This window comes from Macaca fascicularis, chromosome 19 (assembly GCF_037993035.2).
Source record: "Macaca fascicularis isolate 582-1 chromosome 19, T2T-MFA8v1.1".
NCBI lineage: Eukaryota > Metazoa > Chordata > Mammalia > Primates > Cercopithecidae > Macaca > Macaca fascicularis.
This window is the reverse complement of record NC_088393.1, coordinates 56119719-56136815: the sequence shown is the minus strand read 5'-3', so window position 1 is coordinate 56136815 and position 17097 is coordinate 56119719. Positions and strand designations below refer to the sequence as shown.

The 17097-nt window shown below is 50.1% G+C and overlaps 1 protein-coding gene across 2 annotated transcripts in view; it reads left to right on the top strand.

Moving 5' to 3' along the window:
* Window positions 1–247: 247 nt before the first annotated feature.
* LIG1 (DNA ligase 1) overlaps window positions 248–17097 on the top strand; it is a 50866-nt gene continuing 34016 nt past the window's right edge. For both annotated transcript variants that reach the window (XM_005589727.5, XM_005589724.5), the window contains exons 1-6: window positions 248–363; window positions 3834–3907; window positions 7352–7441; window positions 8181–8316; window positions 12827–12953; window positions 15981–16076. In XM_005589727.5, coding sequence (XP_005589784.3) covers window positions 3891–3907; window positions 7352–7441; window positions 8181–8316; window positions 12827–12953; window positions 15981–16076 — 466 coding nt within the window. In that variant the 5' untranslated portion in view covers window positions 248–363; window positions 3834–3890. The remainder of the gene's footprint in view (window positions 364–3833; window positions 3908–7351; window positions 7442–8180; window positions 8317–12826; window positions 12954–15980; window positions 16077–17097) is intronic.

The window sequence follows — 17097 nt, the reverse complement described above, 5'->3', positions numbered from 1 at the left end:
TCGCGCGGGCGCTTCCACCAATTCTTCCTCCTTCCCTGCCAGCCACTCCTCAGACCCTCAGCCACACCCTCTCATCCAGGGCGAGGGAAAGCTCGGGGCATTTTCCCAGTGTGCTCTGCGGGAGGGCTCGCCCCACTTCACCCCTTTTCCCGCCCTCCTCCCATTCGGGAGACTACGACTCCCAGTGTCCTCCGCGCGACGGCGGCGGTGCGCACTGTGCCCAGGTCCCGCCCCTAGGCTCTGCCCCGCCCCCGCCCGCCGACGTCTGCGCGCGAATGCCGTGGCGCGAACTTGGGACTACAGAGGAGCGCCCGGCGGATCTGAGTGTGTTGCCCGGGCAGCGGCGCGCGGGACCAGCGCGAGGCAAGTGGGGTCGCCCGCGAGCAGATGGGAGACGGAGGGCGGCGGGCGCGCCGAATGCTTGGGGTCCATGCTTCGCCATGTCGGGGTGTCTGCAGAGGAGCGGGCGTGGGGACGCTGAGGCTGCCGAGAGCGCGGTGGAGAGGGAAGAGCGCGGGCTGCGGGCCGCCGGAGGGTGCAGAGAGATGTCCCCCAGAGGGAGAGTGGCCAGGTAGAGGGTAGACGAGAGATAGAGACAGTTGGACAGGGCCTCTGAGAAGAGGCCTTGAGGGGCGAGTTCACCTGGAAGGGGGAGGGGCCAAATGGAGCTGAGGGGCGGGGCCGGGGGGAAAATTGTGTGTGGGCGGGGCCAGCCTGAACTAGGACGACCCCCCCGAGGGGCGGGGCCATCTGGAAGGGCAGGGGCTGAAGGCAGCTGAGGGGCGGGGCCTGGGAAAGATTGCTTGTGGGCGGGGCCACCTGAAATGGGGATGTGCCGGGGGGCGGGGCTGGCTGGGGACAGGACGTGCTGGGGGCGGGGCCATCTGAAAGGGGCGGGGCTAGAGGAGGGTAAATTGCGGGCAGCAGGATCACCTGAAAGGAGTGGGCCCTACTGGAGGGAGGTGATCACGGCAGGGAGAGGTCGCTGGTAAGGTCCAGGTCTAGGTAAAGGGTCCCCAAAATATAGAGAATCATCTGAATGGGGAGAAGTCTGGCCTGATGTATGCTTGATAAAGGGGTGGAGCTTACCTCTTGTTTTTACTTTTTATTTTGAAATAATTATAGATTCAAGGAAGTTGTGAAAATAGTATATCCGTCTTTCCCTAATGGTGACATCTTATGTAGTCCCAATATCGAAACCAGGAAATTGACATCAGTACAGTTCTGTTGACTAGATTACAGACCTGTTCAGTTTTCACCAGTTTTTGTGTGTGTGAGTGTGATTGTGTATCTGTGTGCCTGTGCAGTTTGATCCCTTGTATAGATTTGTGTAACCTCCATCATAATTGTGATATAGAACAGTTCCCTCTCCACATAAGAACTCCCCAGGCCCCTGGCAACCACAAATGTGTTCACCATCTCTAGTTTTGTCATTTGGAGAGTGTTATGTAAATGGAATCATATGTTATTAGGATGTGACCTTTTTTCCACTCTGCACAATGCCCTGGAGATCCACCCAAGTTGTGCTTGTATCAGTGCTCTGTTTCTTTTTATCACTGAGTACTGTTTCATCCTCACTTGATATTTTTCCTGTCATTTCTTCATTTTGGTAACCGCTTTATTGAGATACAATTCACAAACCATACAGTTTGCCTATCTAAAGTGTACAAGTCAGTGGTTTTTAGTTTTTGCACTGAGTTATGCAGTTATTACCATAATTGATTTTAGGATATTTTTATCACCCCCTGAAAAAAATTCCCATACCTTTTATCCATCATTCATTTCATTGTAACCCTGAACAATATTCCACCGTATGGTATTCCAGTAATTAGGGAACCGGTTCCCTAAGGGTAGACATTCCACCAGTTTCCAGTCTTTTCTCATTACAGTTGGTGCTGCAGCAGGTAACTTTGTTACCTGCTTGGTCCACCTGTGAGGGTCTCTGTGGGCCAAATACACAGAAGTGAGGTTGCCATTCTGATAGAGGTGGCAGGTGGTCCTCCAGAGGCATCAACCAGTTTGTTTCCCCCAAACTCAGCAGTACACGGAGTTGAGAAACCAGCCTTGAGTACCGTGGTAAGGAGGAAGGAACATGGGCTTTGGAGCCAGCCACAGCGGGGTTTGAAGCCTTGCCTGAACCCCAGCTGTGTCCCCCTGTCCTCAGTGCCTTCATCTGTGAGGTGGGGATGATCACACCTGTCTTGGAGGGCTGACTTGAGGATTGAGGGTATTTGAGAATGTGATCAGCATGTCAGGCATAGAGCAGGCTTCCCAGTAAACGCTTGTTTCTTTCTCCTTCCCTTGCAACTCAGTCTGGTGGTTAAGAGGTGAGCTGTGGAGCAGGCAGACACCTGGGGCGGAAGGTAGTAGAGATGCAGGTTAAGTTCCTTTAAAAACCCCTCTGGGCCTTAGTTTCTGTAACAGAGTTGTTGTGGAGAGTCGGTATAATTGAGAATGTAAAGTACCTAGCCAGGTGAGTGCTCAGTAGTGGTCGTGATAGTTTTCTCCTTTGCCCTCAGGATTTTGGTGTCTAAGTCCCTAACCTGCTTTCTTTGTGAACTGTTTGGTTGAAGCATTGCATACTTCCTGCTCCCCAGCTAGCCCTGAGAAACCTTGTTTGGAAGTTGCTGAGTTTGTTTTTTGTTTGTTTGTTTGTTTTTTCTTTTTGAGATGGAGTCTTGCTCTCGAACTCCTGACCTCAAGTGATCCACCCACCTCGGCCTCCCAAAGTGCTGGGATTATAGGCGTGAGCTACCACGCCCGGCCTAGGAACCCTTTCATTAGCGTTACTCTAAACTGTGGAAGCCCCAGTGACTGTTATTGATTTCATTAAAAAAAAGACTTTTTAAAAAAGTATTTAATTTTTAAAAATATATTTTGAAGGGGTAATGGATTCTGATTGTTCTGCCTGCAAAAGCATGCGTGTTAAAAATATCTCCCTCCAATGTCTGTACCTCCTCAGGCGACAGCATCACCAGTTTTTTGTCTTCCAACAGAGATGCTCTGTGTATATACAAGATATGTGGATACATTTACAGTCTTTCTTTTTTTTTCTTTTTCTTTTTTTTTCGAGATGGAGTTTCACTCTTGTCCAGACTGGAGTGCAGTAGCACAATCTTGGCTCACTGCAGCCTTCGCCTTCCGGGTTCAAGCGATTCTCCTGCCTCAGCCTCCAGAGTAGCTGGGATTACAGGCGCTCGCCACTGTGCCTGGCTAATTTTTGTATTTTTAGTAGAGATAGGGTATTGCCATGTTAGCCAGGCTGGTCTTGAACTCCTGACCTCAGGTGATCCATCCACCATGGCCTCCCAAAGTGCTGGGATGACAGGCGTGAGCTACCGTGCCTGGCCTATAGTCTTTCTTTTTTACACAGTACAGTAGCACACACCCTGTGATATTCTGCCCTTTGCTTGAAATAACAGCATAACTTAGAAATTGCCCAACAGCTAATTTATGTTCACCAGCGGGTATAATTTTATAAGCTTCCACAGTTGTTTTAGGGAATTATGTCATCACCTTAAAACAATTTTTCACTAACCTTTAAACTTCAAAAAAAACCCATTTCAGGTCCTCAGTCTATTCTTCATATTAGATGAAAAACAGTCTTCTTACGGTAAAGGAGGCCTCTTAATCTCTGATTTGGAAGTGTTGTTCTTCACCAGTAAGTCTCACTAGCGAATTATTTTGGTTCATAAAAACAGGAGTTTCTTCTTAAAGGGAAAATTCATGTTTCTAGGTTGTTGTTTTTTTTTTTTTTCTTAAAGAAAGGGTTTTATGTGTTTGGATCTCTGCACAACCAGTCACCTCAACAAGCGTTTGGATTTCTGTTCCAGGAGCAGCTGACAGACGAAGAAAAGTGCTGGACAGGAAGGGAGAATTTTGGCGCCAACATGCAGCGAAGTATCATGTGAGGACTCTCCCTTGCCCCTGAGTCTTTCATTCTCCAAGTTCTCTGTTTCTTTCCGTAAATCTGTACCAAAAAAACCCCAAAAAACCAAACAAACAAATCCTTACGTTAGATTTTGAGTTGGAATTTCCAGGAGTCAAGTAGTAAGGAAAATGAGCCGTGGGATATGGAAGACGGTGTATTGAACCACTCTTTTTAGTTGCAAGGAACAGAAACCCAACCCAGCGGTTCTCAGTCAGCAGCAGTTTTGCTCCCCAGGTAACATCTGGCAGTGTCTGGATATTTTTTTTTTTTTTGAGATAGAGTCTCGCTGTGTCACCCAGGCTGGAGTGCAGTGGCACAGTCTCGGCTCACTGCAACCTCCGCTTCCCGGGTTCAAGTGATTCTCCTGCCTCAGCCTCCTGAGTAGCTGGGATTACAGGTGCGCGCCACCACGCCCAGCTAATTTTTGTATTTTCAGGGTTTCACCATGTTGGTCAGGCTGGTCTGGAACTCCTGACCTCGTGATCCGCCTGCCTCAGCCTCCCAAAGCGCTAGGATTCCAGGCGTGAGCCGCTGCGCCCAGCCAGTGTCTGGAGATATTTTTGGTTGTTACAACCTAGGGACACAGGGTTTGCCATTGGCATCTAGTGGTTAAAAGCCAGGCATGCTGCTAAGCATCCTTCAGTTCGTAGGACAGCCCCCCGAAAACACAGAACCATCAGGCCTAACGTCAGTAGTGTCTAGGTTGAGAAACCTCGTGTTAATGCAGTCTGGCTTCAGGAAGACCAGAAAGGGCGTGACTTGACTTCTGTCATTGAAACCTGCTGGAGTAAACAGCCTCAGGCTTGGTTCCATCCAATTGCCAAAACTTTCTCCCTGGGAATCTGTCTCTCTCCATTGTTCAGCTCTGCTGTCCTTGAGGTTGTCCTCACCCTCAGGCAGGCTCTCCCCTGGTTAGCCTCCCCGTGGAAAGAGGGTGTTAGAGCCCAGTTTCACTGGCCCAGCTCGGGCCACATACCTATCCCTGAACCGGCCACGGGGATGCAGCCTGAGTCACGTGTCCACCCCGGTCACGAGCAAAAGAGCTAGTGCACTCAAATCGTGCGTGCTGAGAGAGTGTGGGGTAAGAAGTATCCCAAGAGGAAAACGGAGGGGCTGTTACCAGGAGGAGAAAGTGGATGGTAGAGAGACCCAGACCTGGGCATCCGTCCCAGAAACCTGGGAGGTAGTGAGTGGCTTACGCAAATCCTGAGTTCCATTTTTCTCCCGTGATAAGGAATCTGGGGATTGTCTCTCCAGGGCTGATGATCCTTTGTGTCCTCTTGCTTTTGCATGATTTTCCTTTTCTTTTTTTCTTTTTGAAGATTAAATACGCTTCTTATTCTGGAATAATTTTAGAGTTACAGGAAAGTTGCAAAGACAGCACAGGCAGGTCCTGTATACCCTTGCCCAGTTTCCATTGCCAGTTGGCATCTGGTGGCTAAAAGCCAGGCATGCTGCTAAACATCCTTCAGTTCGTAGGACAGCCCCCCGACAGCACATTACTACGATCATACATTACTATGATCATACATTACTACGATCCATTTCTCACCACTGAGGAACCAGCGTCAGTACATTACTCTTAACTCAACTCTGTATTTTATTATTCAGGTTTCACCAGATTTTTTTTGTTTGTTTTAAATGTCCTTTTCTATTCCAGAGTTCAATTCAGGGTACCATATTGCATTTAATCATCACATCTCAGTCTCCTCTGGGTGGCAGTTTCTCAGAGTTTCCTTGTTTTTTACGACGTTTGCCAATCTTGGGGAATACTGAACAGGTATCCTATAGAACTGTCCCCGGTGTTGGTATGTGCAGTGTTATTCTCATAATTACACTAGGGTTATGGGCTTTTGGAAAGATACCACCGAAAGATGCTGGCTGGCGTCAGGCGCATATGAGGTTCCTGTGACATCGCTGGTGAAGCTAACCTTCATCGCTTGGTTAGGGGAGTGCTGGCCAGACCTCTCCACTGGAAAGTTCCTAGTTTTCCTCTCAGCCCTCTGTTCTCAGGAAGAAGCCCCCTTCTAGGCAATCTCCAATGAGTTAGTTGGAAAGTGCCTTACTTTATTTATATTTTTCAGAGCACTGCACGCCTTCCAACATTTCTTTTGAGACGGAGTCTCGCTCCGTCGCCCAGGCTGGAGTGCAGTGGCGGATCTCGGCTCACTGCAAGCTCCGCCTCCCAGGTTCATGCCATTCTCCTGCCTCAGCCTCCCAAGTAGCTGGGACCACAGGCGCCCGCCACCACGCCCAGCTAATTTTGTTTCTGTATTTTTAGTAGAGACGGGGTTTCACCATGTTAGCCAGGATGGTCTTGATCTCCTGGCCTCATGATCCACCCACCTCGGCTTCCTCAAAGTGCTGGGATTACAGGCGTGAGCTACCGTGCCCGGCCCCAACATTTTATATTTAGTTGTTTGCTTACTATTTGTGTCCTTCACCAGAGTGTCAGCTGCTTGAAGGCAGGAACTTCATGTGTCTAGGTCACCGCCAAACCCCTCAGGCCCAGAATAGGCCCTGGCACATAATAAGTGCTTAGTTAGGCCGGGCACAGTGGCTCACGCCTGTAATCCCAGCACTTTGGGAGGCAGGTGGATCACCTGAGGTCAGAAGTTCGAGACCAGCCTGACCAACATGGTGAAACCCCATCTCTACTAAATTAAAAAAAAAAAAAATAGCCAGGTTTGGTGGTGGCTGCCTGTAATCCCAGCTACTCAGGAGGCTGAGGCAGGAGAATTGCTTGAACCCAGGAGACATAGGTTGCAGTGAGTCAAGATTACGCCACTGCACTCCAGCCTGGGCAACGAGTGAAAACTCCATCTAGAAAAAAAAATTTTTTTAGGCTGGGTGTGGTGGCTCATGCCTATAATCCCAACACTTTGGGAGGCCGAGGTGGGCAGATCACTTGAGGTCAGGCATTTGAGACCAGCCTGGCCAACATGGAGAAAACCCATCTCTACCAAAAATATAAAAAAAATTAGCCAGGCGTTGTGGCGGGCACCTGTAATCCCAGCTACTCGGGAGACTGAGGCAGGAAAATTGCTGTAACTGGGGAGGCAGAGCTTGCAGTGAGCTGAGATCATGCCACTGCACTCCAGCCTGGGCAACAGAGCGAGACTCTGTCTCAAAAAAAAAAAAAAAAAAGTTAAAAAGTGCTTAGTTGATATTTGTTGAGTGAAACTTGGGATGTATCGTATCTTGCAAAAAGTAAGGGCAGAAAAATAAGTACAGTGTTGCCTCCTCTGTCTGAGTCTGAGTTTCCTTATCAGTTAGGTTGTTAGGTTAAAGGGCTTGTTTGAAATTCTCTGTTATGTGCTGAGATGGGAAATGGTATTAGAAGTTATAGAATGCAGCAGAGATAGGCAGGGTATTGGTGCTGTTGTTCTCCTTTTTTAATCCCCTTTTATGCTCCTCTAGGTCATTCTTCCACCCCAAGAAAGAGGGTAAAGCGAAGAAGCCTGAGAAGGAGGCATCCAACGGCAGCAGAGAGACGGAGCCCCCTCCGAAGTACGTCACAGGGCTGGAATATGGTGAATTTTTTCCTTTAGCAGTCAGGATTCTCTTGGTTGTGAGTGTACAGACCTAATGCAAAATGTCTTGGGACCCGAAAGATTTCTTCAGCCAGGCAGCCGGAAGTCCAAGAGCAAGAGCAGCTGCAGGCACAGCTGGATCCAGGGCCTCGGAGTCATCCATTGGTCTGTTTCTGCAGGTCTTGGCTTCGTTCTACAACCAGACATTCTCCATGATGCAGAGAAGCTGGCCACTGGCCACATCTTAATGCTCTCTCATCTAAGAAGAAGCGATAGTCTTTTTTTTTTTTTTTGAGACGGAGTCTCGCTCTTGCCCAGGCTGGAGTACAATGGCGTGATCTCGGCTCACTGCACTCCAACCTGGGTGACTGAGCGAAACTCCATCTTAGAAAAAAAGAAGTTTCCCAATAGATGCTGGAGACCAATGGAGCCTTAGGCAGGGACTCCATTTGCTCTTCAGCATCACCCATTACAGGACAGACACTCCGGAGGTCTCCAGAGATGTGTGATGGGTGGGTGAGTGGATGAGTGGGCAGGTGGATGGATGCATTAATGGATGAAATGATGAGATTTGCTGAGGAGGCAACTAGAGAATGTTCATTGGATGCTTGAAAGGAAGGAAAGGAAACAGCAAAGAAACCAGGGTGTTTGTGAGCAGTGACCCCACTCTGCCTGCTGTAGTCGCCCCTTTACACCCCCATTTCCCCACCTTCCAGGGCGGCACTGAAGGAGTGGAATGGAGTGGTGTCCGAGAGTGACTCTCCAGTGAAGAGGCCAGGCAGGAAGGCGGCCCGGGTCCTGGGCAGCGAAGGGGAAGAGGAGGATGAAGCCCTTAGCCCTGCTAAAGGCCAGGTAGGTCCCCATCAGCCTGCCCATTTTTACCCAAAGAAACTAATTCCCATTAGCCTTTGGAACAGAGCGCAGCAGCTGTTGAGGAGGATTCTGGAGAAATTGCCCGGGAGAGGTGGATGTGTTTCCTGGTTGTGTCGGGTGCAGACGGCCTGGTCCTAATTGCCCCTGCCCTAGGGCCTTGGGTGGCCTCCTTCACCAAGTTACGTCTTGGGTGCCTCACCTGTAACGTGCAGCTCCTGATAATGCCTTCCTCATAGGGTGACTGGGAAGATGAAATGAGTTCATTTACCTACAGATCTGAGAATAGTGCCTGATGTAAAGTAAGGGCTCAAGACCCAGCGCAATGGTTTATGTCTGTAATCCCAGCACTTTGGGAGGCCATGATGGGAGGATCACTTGAGGCCAGGAGTTCCAGACCAGGCTGGGCAACATAGTGAGACCCCATCTCTACAACAAAAGTTTTAAAAATTAGCCAGGTGTGGTGGCGCATGCCTGTGGTGCTAGCTAGCTACTTGAGAGGCTGAGGCAGGAGGATCGCTTGAGCCCAGGAGTTCAAAGGCTTCAGTGAACTACGATTGTACCACTGCACTCCAGCCTGGGTGACAGAGCAAGACCTTGCCTCAAAAATAAAACAAAAAAAATAAGGGCTCAAAAGTATATCTAGCCTCTCCTGTGGTCAGAGGGCTTTTTAACTTCTCCAAAAACATTGGATCACTCTCTTCCCCTGTTTAAGTCATTTAATGCTTGTTCATTGCTTTGTGGATGATGTCCAAAGCACAGAGCTGCTTATTCTGTCAGTGGTGAGGTCAGGTCCTGTGACTCCCCGCCCAAACCCCCTGGTATTACCACCACAGGCCAAAGCCAGGCCTTGTGGAAACCTACCAGGCCCCTCCTGCTCCTCCTCGCTTCCCCCTGCCCATCACATCTGCAGCTGCATCGACAGCTCTTCCTCAGCTCGCTCCGTCCTGGCTTTCCACACCCACCGCGTGCACTTCCACCTCTGGGCCGCTACCTCTTTTCCCAGCCTAAAACTCTCTTTCCCAGATACACACCTGGCTCAGTCCCCTGCTTTCTTCCATGCTTTGCTCAGATATCACTTTCTCAGCGAAACTTTCCTCACCACCTATATTAGCTTTCCATTTGCTGCTGTAACAATTGACCACAAACTGGCTTCAAACAATGCCAGTTTATTGTCTTACGGTTTGGGAGTCGTGAGTCTGAAATGGGTTGCACTGGGCTAAAATCAAGGTGTCAGCAGGTCTACGTTCATTTCTGGGGGCTCTAGAGGAGAATCCAGGAATTGCCTTTTGCAGCCACCAGAGATCCCCTTTTCTCCACTTCCAAAGCAAGTGGCCGGGCGTGGTGGCTCATGCGTGTAATCCCAGCACTTTGGGAGGCCAAGGTGGGCGGATCACGAGGTCAGGAGATGGAGACCATCCTGGCTAACACGGTGAAACCCCATCTCTATTGAAAATATAAAAAATTATCTGGGCGTGGTGGCGGGCGCCTGTAGTCCCAGCTACTCGGGAGGCTGAGGCAGGAGAATGGCGTGAACCTGGGAGGCGGAGCTTGCAGTGAGCCGAGATCACGCCACTGCACTCCAGCCTGGGCAACACAGCGAGACTCCGTCTCAAAAAAAAAAAAAAAGCACGTGGCATTGCCTTCTTCTGTACCTTTCTTCTGTGGCCACATCTCACCCTGACTTTCCTCTCCTGCCACCCTCTTCCACTTTGAAGGCCCCTGTGCCTGTATCAGGCCCACCTGGATAGTCCAGGATAATCCTGCTATCGGAAGGTCCACCGATTAGCAACCTCAATTACTCTTTGCCATGTAACCTAACATACGCCCAGGTTCCAGGTATTAGGACAGAGATCTCTTTTGGAGCTTGGACTTTACCCTGAGGCTTCTGGGGAGCTAGGAAGAGTTTTGGGCAGAAGAGAGGCAGAGATCGTTTAGTCCTGGGCTGTGTTTAAAATATACCTCTGGCCGGGCGCGGTGGCTCAAGCCTGTAATCCCAGCACTTTGGGAGGCCAAGGCGGGTGGATCACAAGGTCAGGAGATCGAGACCACAGTGAAACCCCGTCTCTACTAAAAATACAAAAAATTAGCTGGGCGCGGTGGCGGGCGCCTGTAGTCCCAGCTACTCAGGAGGCTGAGGCAGGAGAATGGCGTGAACCCGGGAGGCGGAGCTTGCAGTGAGCCGAGATCGCGCCACTGCACTCCAGCCTGGGCAACAGTGTGAGACTCCGTCTCAAAAAAAAAAAAATAATAAAAAATAAAATAAAATAAAATATACCTCTGGCCAGGCGTGGTGGCTCACGCTTGTAATCCCAGCACTGGGAGGCTGAGGCGGGTGGATCATGAGGTCAGGAGTTTGAGACCAACCTGGCCAACATAGTGAAACCCTGTCTCTACTAAAATACAAAAATTAGCCAGGCACGGTGGCATAGGCCTGTAGTCCCAGCTATTCAGGAGACTGAGGCAGGAGAATCGCTTGAACCCGGAGGCGGAGGTTGTGGTGAGCCGAGATCGTGCCACTGCACTCCAGCCTGAAAAACAGGGTGAGACTCCATCTCAAAAAAAAAAAAAATTCTCTGAGACCTCTCTCTCCATCAGGGTCTCAATGGGAACCAGAAACCATACCAGTGATTTGAACAGAGGGAGTTTAAAGGATGGTCACTAGGTGTGCAGTTGTTAAACAGGTAACTGAAGGGGTAAAGAGAGAACTAACTCTAAGGCATCATGGAGGTAGCAACTGCCAGGTGCAGCGACCGTCCCTGTGGCTTTGGAGCTGAAATTCACACCTCTGTGGCGGGACTGCTGGCAGGTCTCTGAGCTTAGAGAAGGTGCCTCAAGAGCCTGGAACTCTGATCTTTTAGGAAGGGAGCACTGGGTGGGAGATGCCAGTGTCTCTGATCAGGTACCACGTGGCAAGCCCCGTGAGTGTTAGAAAAAACTCAGTGGGATCCAGCAGCTGAGCCCCCAGGTGGAGAGAAGCCGGCTATGTCTCCAATCATGCAGTGCCCTCTAGTTCCCTCCATTGGCACTGCCTGATGCCGAGGTGGTGCCAGAGCAAGAAGGAGATTTGTGGAGTCCCAGTCCTGGCATCACGAGGGAGACTGGCCAGTGACAGGTTTGGAGCTGAGAGAAAATCACTTAATAACTGGCACAGGGTCCTGTAAGAAGAGAGGTGAGTGATTGAAACCGAGACACAGTAGCAGTGGCTCAGGCAAGACGCAAACTTATTTTTCTCACTCATGAGTGCAGAGTCCAGGATTCATGTGACAGTCTCACAGGGTGAGAGGCCCAGGCTTCCTCTGTGCTGTCGTCTGCTCTCTGTAGATGCCCTTGTCCCTGTGAACATCCATATTCCACCAACAGGAAGAGGAGGGCACCCAGTCAACATTAAGTGGATGTTATTTGAACCAAGAAATGCATGTTAGTCCATTTCGTATTGCTATAAAGGAATACTTGAGAGCAGTTAGTTTATAAAGAGGTTGATTTTGGCCCACGGTCCTGCAGGCTGTACAAAAAGGATAATGCCAGCATCTGCTCCTGGGCCTCAAGATGCTTCCAGTCACGGTGGAAGGTGGAGGAGGAGCAGGTGTGTCACATGGCGAGAGAGGCATTTTAAACCACAGCCCTCATGTGAACCAGTAGAGGGAGAGTTTGGTTCCTCCCACAAGGAGGGTACGAGCCATTCATGAGGGATCTGCCCACGTGACCCAAATGCCTCCCACCATGTCATACCTCCAACATTGGAGACCAGATTGCAACACGCGGCCTGGAGGGAACAAACATCTAATCTATATGGAGAGAAGGTTGGGCATGGTGGCTCATGCCTGTATTTTCAGTGTTCTGGAGGCCAAGGCGGGAGGATCGTTTGAGCTCAGGAGTTCGAGACCAGCCTGGTCAACATGGTGAAACCCCATCTCTATAAAAAATACAAAAATTAGCTGGGCGTGGTGCCATGCACGTGTTATCCTAGCTGCTCGGGAGGCTGAGGCAGGAGAATTCCTTGGACCTGGGAGGCGGAGATTGCAGCGAGCCGAGATCGCGCCACTGCACTCCAGCCTGGGCGACAGAGCGAGACCCTGTCTCAAAAAAAAAACTATACAAAGAGGTGTATATCATTTCCCCTGACATCCCGTTGTGTAGAGCTGGCCAACGTAGTGAAACCCCGTCTCTACTCAAAATACAAAAATTAGCCAGGCATGGTGGTGCAGGCCTGTAGTCCCAGCTACTCGGGAGACTGAGGCAGGAGAATCGAAGATTCTGTTACTGCAGGAAACAGAAGCGCTATGGGGGGTCCTTGATGGGACCATGATCCTGCACTGGAGGGCGGGATGATGGCCCAGGTGAGAAGAGGCCAGACCTGAGTTAGGGCTGAGACCATAGGGTCAGAGAGGAGGGTAAACACAGGAGGTTTTGGTCCCCTCTACTCTCAACTTCTGGGAAATGGAGTCCCTCTTCCCCCCGCTCACTCTAGAACTGTTCTTTCGTCTTCCAGAAGCCTGCCCTGGACTGCTCACAGGTCTCCCCGCCCCGTCCTGCCACATCTCCTGAAAACAACGCTTCCCTCTCTGACACCTCTCCCACGGACAGCTCCCCATCAGGGATCCCGAAGCGTCGCACAGGTGAGAATACACGGGCCGCTGCCCCTTCAGTCGCTTGCCTTTCTTTTTTTGTTTGTTTGTTTTTTGAGACATAGTCTTGCTCTGTTGCCCAGGCTGGAGTACAGTGGCGAGATCTCAGCTCACTGCAACCTCTGCCTCCTGGGTTCAAGCAATTCTCCTGCCTCAGCTTCCTGAGTAGCTGGGATTACAGGAGCGTGCCACCGTGCCTGACTAATTTTTATATTTTTAGTAGAGACGGGGTTTCACTTTGTTGGCCAGGTTGGTCTCGAACTCCTGACCTCAGGTGATCCACCCACCTCAGCCTCCCAAAATGCTGGGATTACAGGCATGAGTCACCACACCGGCCAGTCGCCTGCCTTTCTCCCTGCTTGGATTTCCATCCAAGGTAGTCATCCTTATGACAGTGGTGGTCTCAGTGTTGTGGTTAAGAGCACAGGTCCACCATCCACTGGCTGTATGACCTGGGACAAATGACCGACCTTCTCTGAGCTTAGGTTGCTTTATCTGTAGAGACGATGATAATGACAGCACCTACCGCACAGAAATATCTGAGTTAGAAGATAGAACGTGTAAGCTGCTCAGAACTGGGCCCAGCCTTCAGTCAAGGCTCAGTCATTGTTGGTCATTGTGATTGTAATTATCTGCTGAGACGGAGGCCTCACAGCTCATGTGGGAACACAAGCGCGGGGCCGTGGCTCAAGGGAGACTTCCGGAAGAGAGGCTCACCAAACTCAGCCCTTTAGGACAAAGAAGAGGCAACCAGCAAAGGAGGAGGGGAGCATGCTAGGCAAGGGAACATATAAATTGAGAAGGCCTGGGGGCCGCTCAGGGCCTGGCATGCTGGTGTGTAGAGGGCAGGATTGGGGACGATGAGCAATGAAGTGAGAAGGTCCTGGAAAGCCAGCCTGGGGAACAGCATCTTTGTCCTAAGAGGGAATGGGGATGTTTGCTGTGGGGGAAGAACAGGGCGAGAGACCCACACGTAACGCAGGGCAGCGTGAGCCCTTGCTGTCCGGTCCGGCCTGCTGAGCACTTTAGCGTGGTGAGTGTGACGGAGGAGCTGGATCTTTCATGTTAGATCCTTTCAGCTGAATTTATATTTGAAAGCTAATATGCGATTCAGTGAGTAAAGACTGTACTTTTTCCACGTAATTTTGGAACAGCTTTGGTATGTGAATAGCCGTAGATTTTATGAAACCTACACAGACCATGTTTCCGATGAAACATTTGGTGTCCAACTGGAGATGCGCAGTGAGTTCATTGGATTTTGAAGACCTAGCATGAGAAAAGAATGTTGGAATCATACTATTTTAGATGTGTTGAGCAACATGGATTCTTCAAACCAAGTTCAACCTGGTTTTTCCCGCTTTTTATTAACGTGGCTGCAAGAAAGTTTAAGGTTACGTACATGGCTTGCCAGATCTTTCCATCGGACGACGCTGGGTGACGCAGGGTACTCTGGGAGCTGAGAAGTCAAGCGGCCTAGGGGAGGTGATGGCTGAGCCGAGTCTTAGAAGATGGATTGGAGTTGGCCATGTTGAGAAAGGACAGATGCACGTTTCTCAGACAAGAAAGGCGCGTGCAGAGGCCTCGAGATGGGAACAGCACGGCATGTTTGGGGCCTCTCATCCACTTCCTTGTTTCTGGAGAACCGGATGCGATCTGAGGAGCAGGGAAAGTTTGAGAATAGCACGTGGTGAGAGGTGAGCTAGAGAGGAGAGTGGGGGCTGGATCTGAAAAGGTCTTGCACGCCCAGCTAAGGAGCCTGGGCTTCGTGCTGCAGATCCCGGGAACCACGGAAGGGCTGTGAGCTGGGGAGGCAGGTTCATGCCTGAATGAAAGGTGGCCATAAGGAAGTCACAGTGTGGCTGAGGGCATGCTGGGAGCTCCGGGTGGATGCTGAGGTTGGCCCTGGGGGCGTGTCAGGGGATCGTGTTTAGAGGGAGTGACATTGAGCTGGGTCTCAAACTGCACATGCTGAGGCCAGGAGGGGTGACATGACTGGGTGTGTCTGGAAACACCCCAGTTTAGCAGTGATATGAAAGAAGGTGGAGTATGTGGTGTGGGACGGGTTAGAAGGTCAGATGGAGAGAGATTAGGTAGGATCAGGGTAGACATCAAAAGACTTTATCCTGGATACAGCAGAGAATGTGGAATCATGGAAGGGTTTTGAGCAGGGAGAGACAGTGCCTGCCATGCTGATAGAAGGTTGAAGGAGCCACTGGGGGCCGGGAGACCAGGGACCAGGTGGTGCAATGGCCACCATGAGATATAACAGTGAAGCTGCGTGTAACTGCCTTCGTGTGAGCTCTTCATCAAGGGTTAGTTAGGTTTAGTTAGTTTAGAGTCTTCTGGAAGCAGGCTCTGAAGCTCTGAAACAGGGATCCAAATGCAAGTAATTTGTTTAGGAGGTGCAGGGAACAGAGGGTGATTCAAGGCAGGGGAGCAGCCAACACGGGATGGGCCGTTAGGTCTGCTACACACTGGGCAGCTGGAGCTTGGTTTTGTGGGATTCTCTGGAGGACGGTATCAATGCTCCAGAGTGATCCGCGAGATGTGAGGCAGCTGGGGTATTGATACACCAACTCCTGCTGACCATGGGGTGAGGGCTTCTCCTGGGGCTAGTTTATTCCCTGCCACTTCCAGAATTCCGAGGTTCCAGGGAAGCTGTCTGGAACACATGGAGGCAGTTAAGATCTGAGGGGAGCAGTGGGGAGCTCAGGGGACCTGCTGGAATCGGTACTGTGCCGAGTACATTACATCATTGTTTCCTTGTGGGGATTATTTCCATTCTGCAGTCGTGAGAGAGCAAAGCACAGAGAAATTAAGTAACCTGCTCAAGGTCACACAGCCAGGAAGCAGCAGGGATTGAAGGGTGTGGCCTGCACTGGGGCAGTGGCTATGTGCAGGCAGAGAAGGGGAGAGGGCCCAGAGCCTTCCAGGGGCTACATCAGCGGGTCTGAGCTCTCTGGGATGGGAGCACACAAGCCAGTGAGGTCAGCTACACCAAGCCCTTTGCCTCCCCAGCTCGGAAGCAGCTCCCGAAACGGACCATTCAGGAAGTCCTGGAAGAGCAGAGTGCGGACGAGGACAGAGAAGCCAAAAGGAAGAAGGTGGAGGAAGGTGAGCCCCCAGGAGGAGAGAACTGTGTATGTGCGTGGTGGGGGATCCGCAAGGGCAGGGGCCTGAGAGCTCAGGATGTTCGGACACTGCCGATTTGATGCCTGTGTCCAGGAACCCCAGGAATTCCACCTACCAATATGGGAACTTTTGTTCTGAAAACATTGTGGAATATATTTGTTTGGACATCTTAATTTAGTCATAATTCAGGCACAATTTCCCATTTTTATTTTCTGTTTTTATATTTATTTAATGGAAACTATTTTCTTCTAAATGATTTCATTTTCCTTGTAAATTTTACCATAAAGCTGAGGTTCCCAAACTTTCTTAGTTCACAGCACCCATGATGTCTTAGTAATTTTTTTTACAGTGCTCCTAGGCCAATACCTTATCAGTTCTATTGATTAAGTGGTAATATACAAACATCTAGTAGATACTATACATACATTGAAAAAAAAAAGTAATATTTGTGTTTTGTTCTTCTTTTTTTTTGAGACAGAGTCTCACTCTGTCACTCAGGCTAGAGTACAGTGGTGCAGTCTGGGCTCACTGCAGCCTCCACCTCCCAGGCTCAAGTGATTCTCCCACCTCAGCTTCCCATGTAGCTGGGATTACAGACACCCACCACCATGCCCAGCTAATTTTTGTATTTTTAGTAGAGATGGGATTTCACTATGTTGACCAGGCTGGTCTCAAACTCCTGAGCTCACATGATCCACCCACCTCGGCCTCACAAAGCCCTGGGATTACAGGCATGAGCCACCGCACCCAGCCTGTATTTTGTTCTTAAATAACCACAATTACTTGTGGGAAATGCCTTGGATACTCTATAACATCTTAAACAGTGGAATCTAATTGAAAACTGCCACCGTCATATCCTGTTTTATGTTAATTTTTGTATAGTACTTGATTTTTATAGCAGCAACCTATGAAAACCCAGCTTTGCAGAGATGCAGTGTCATTGCAAGGAATGTGACATAATACTGAAAACTGAAATACCTCGAACTTGTAGTTCATACAGTGG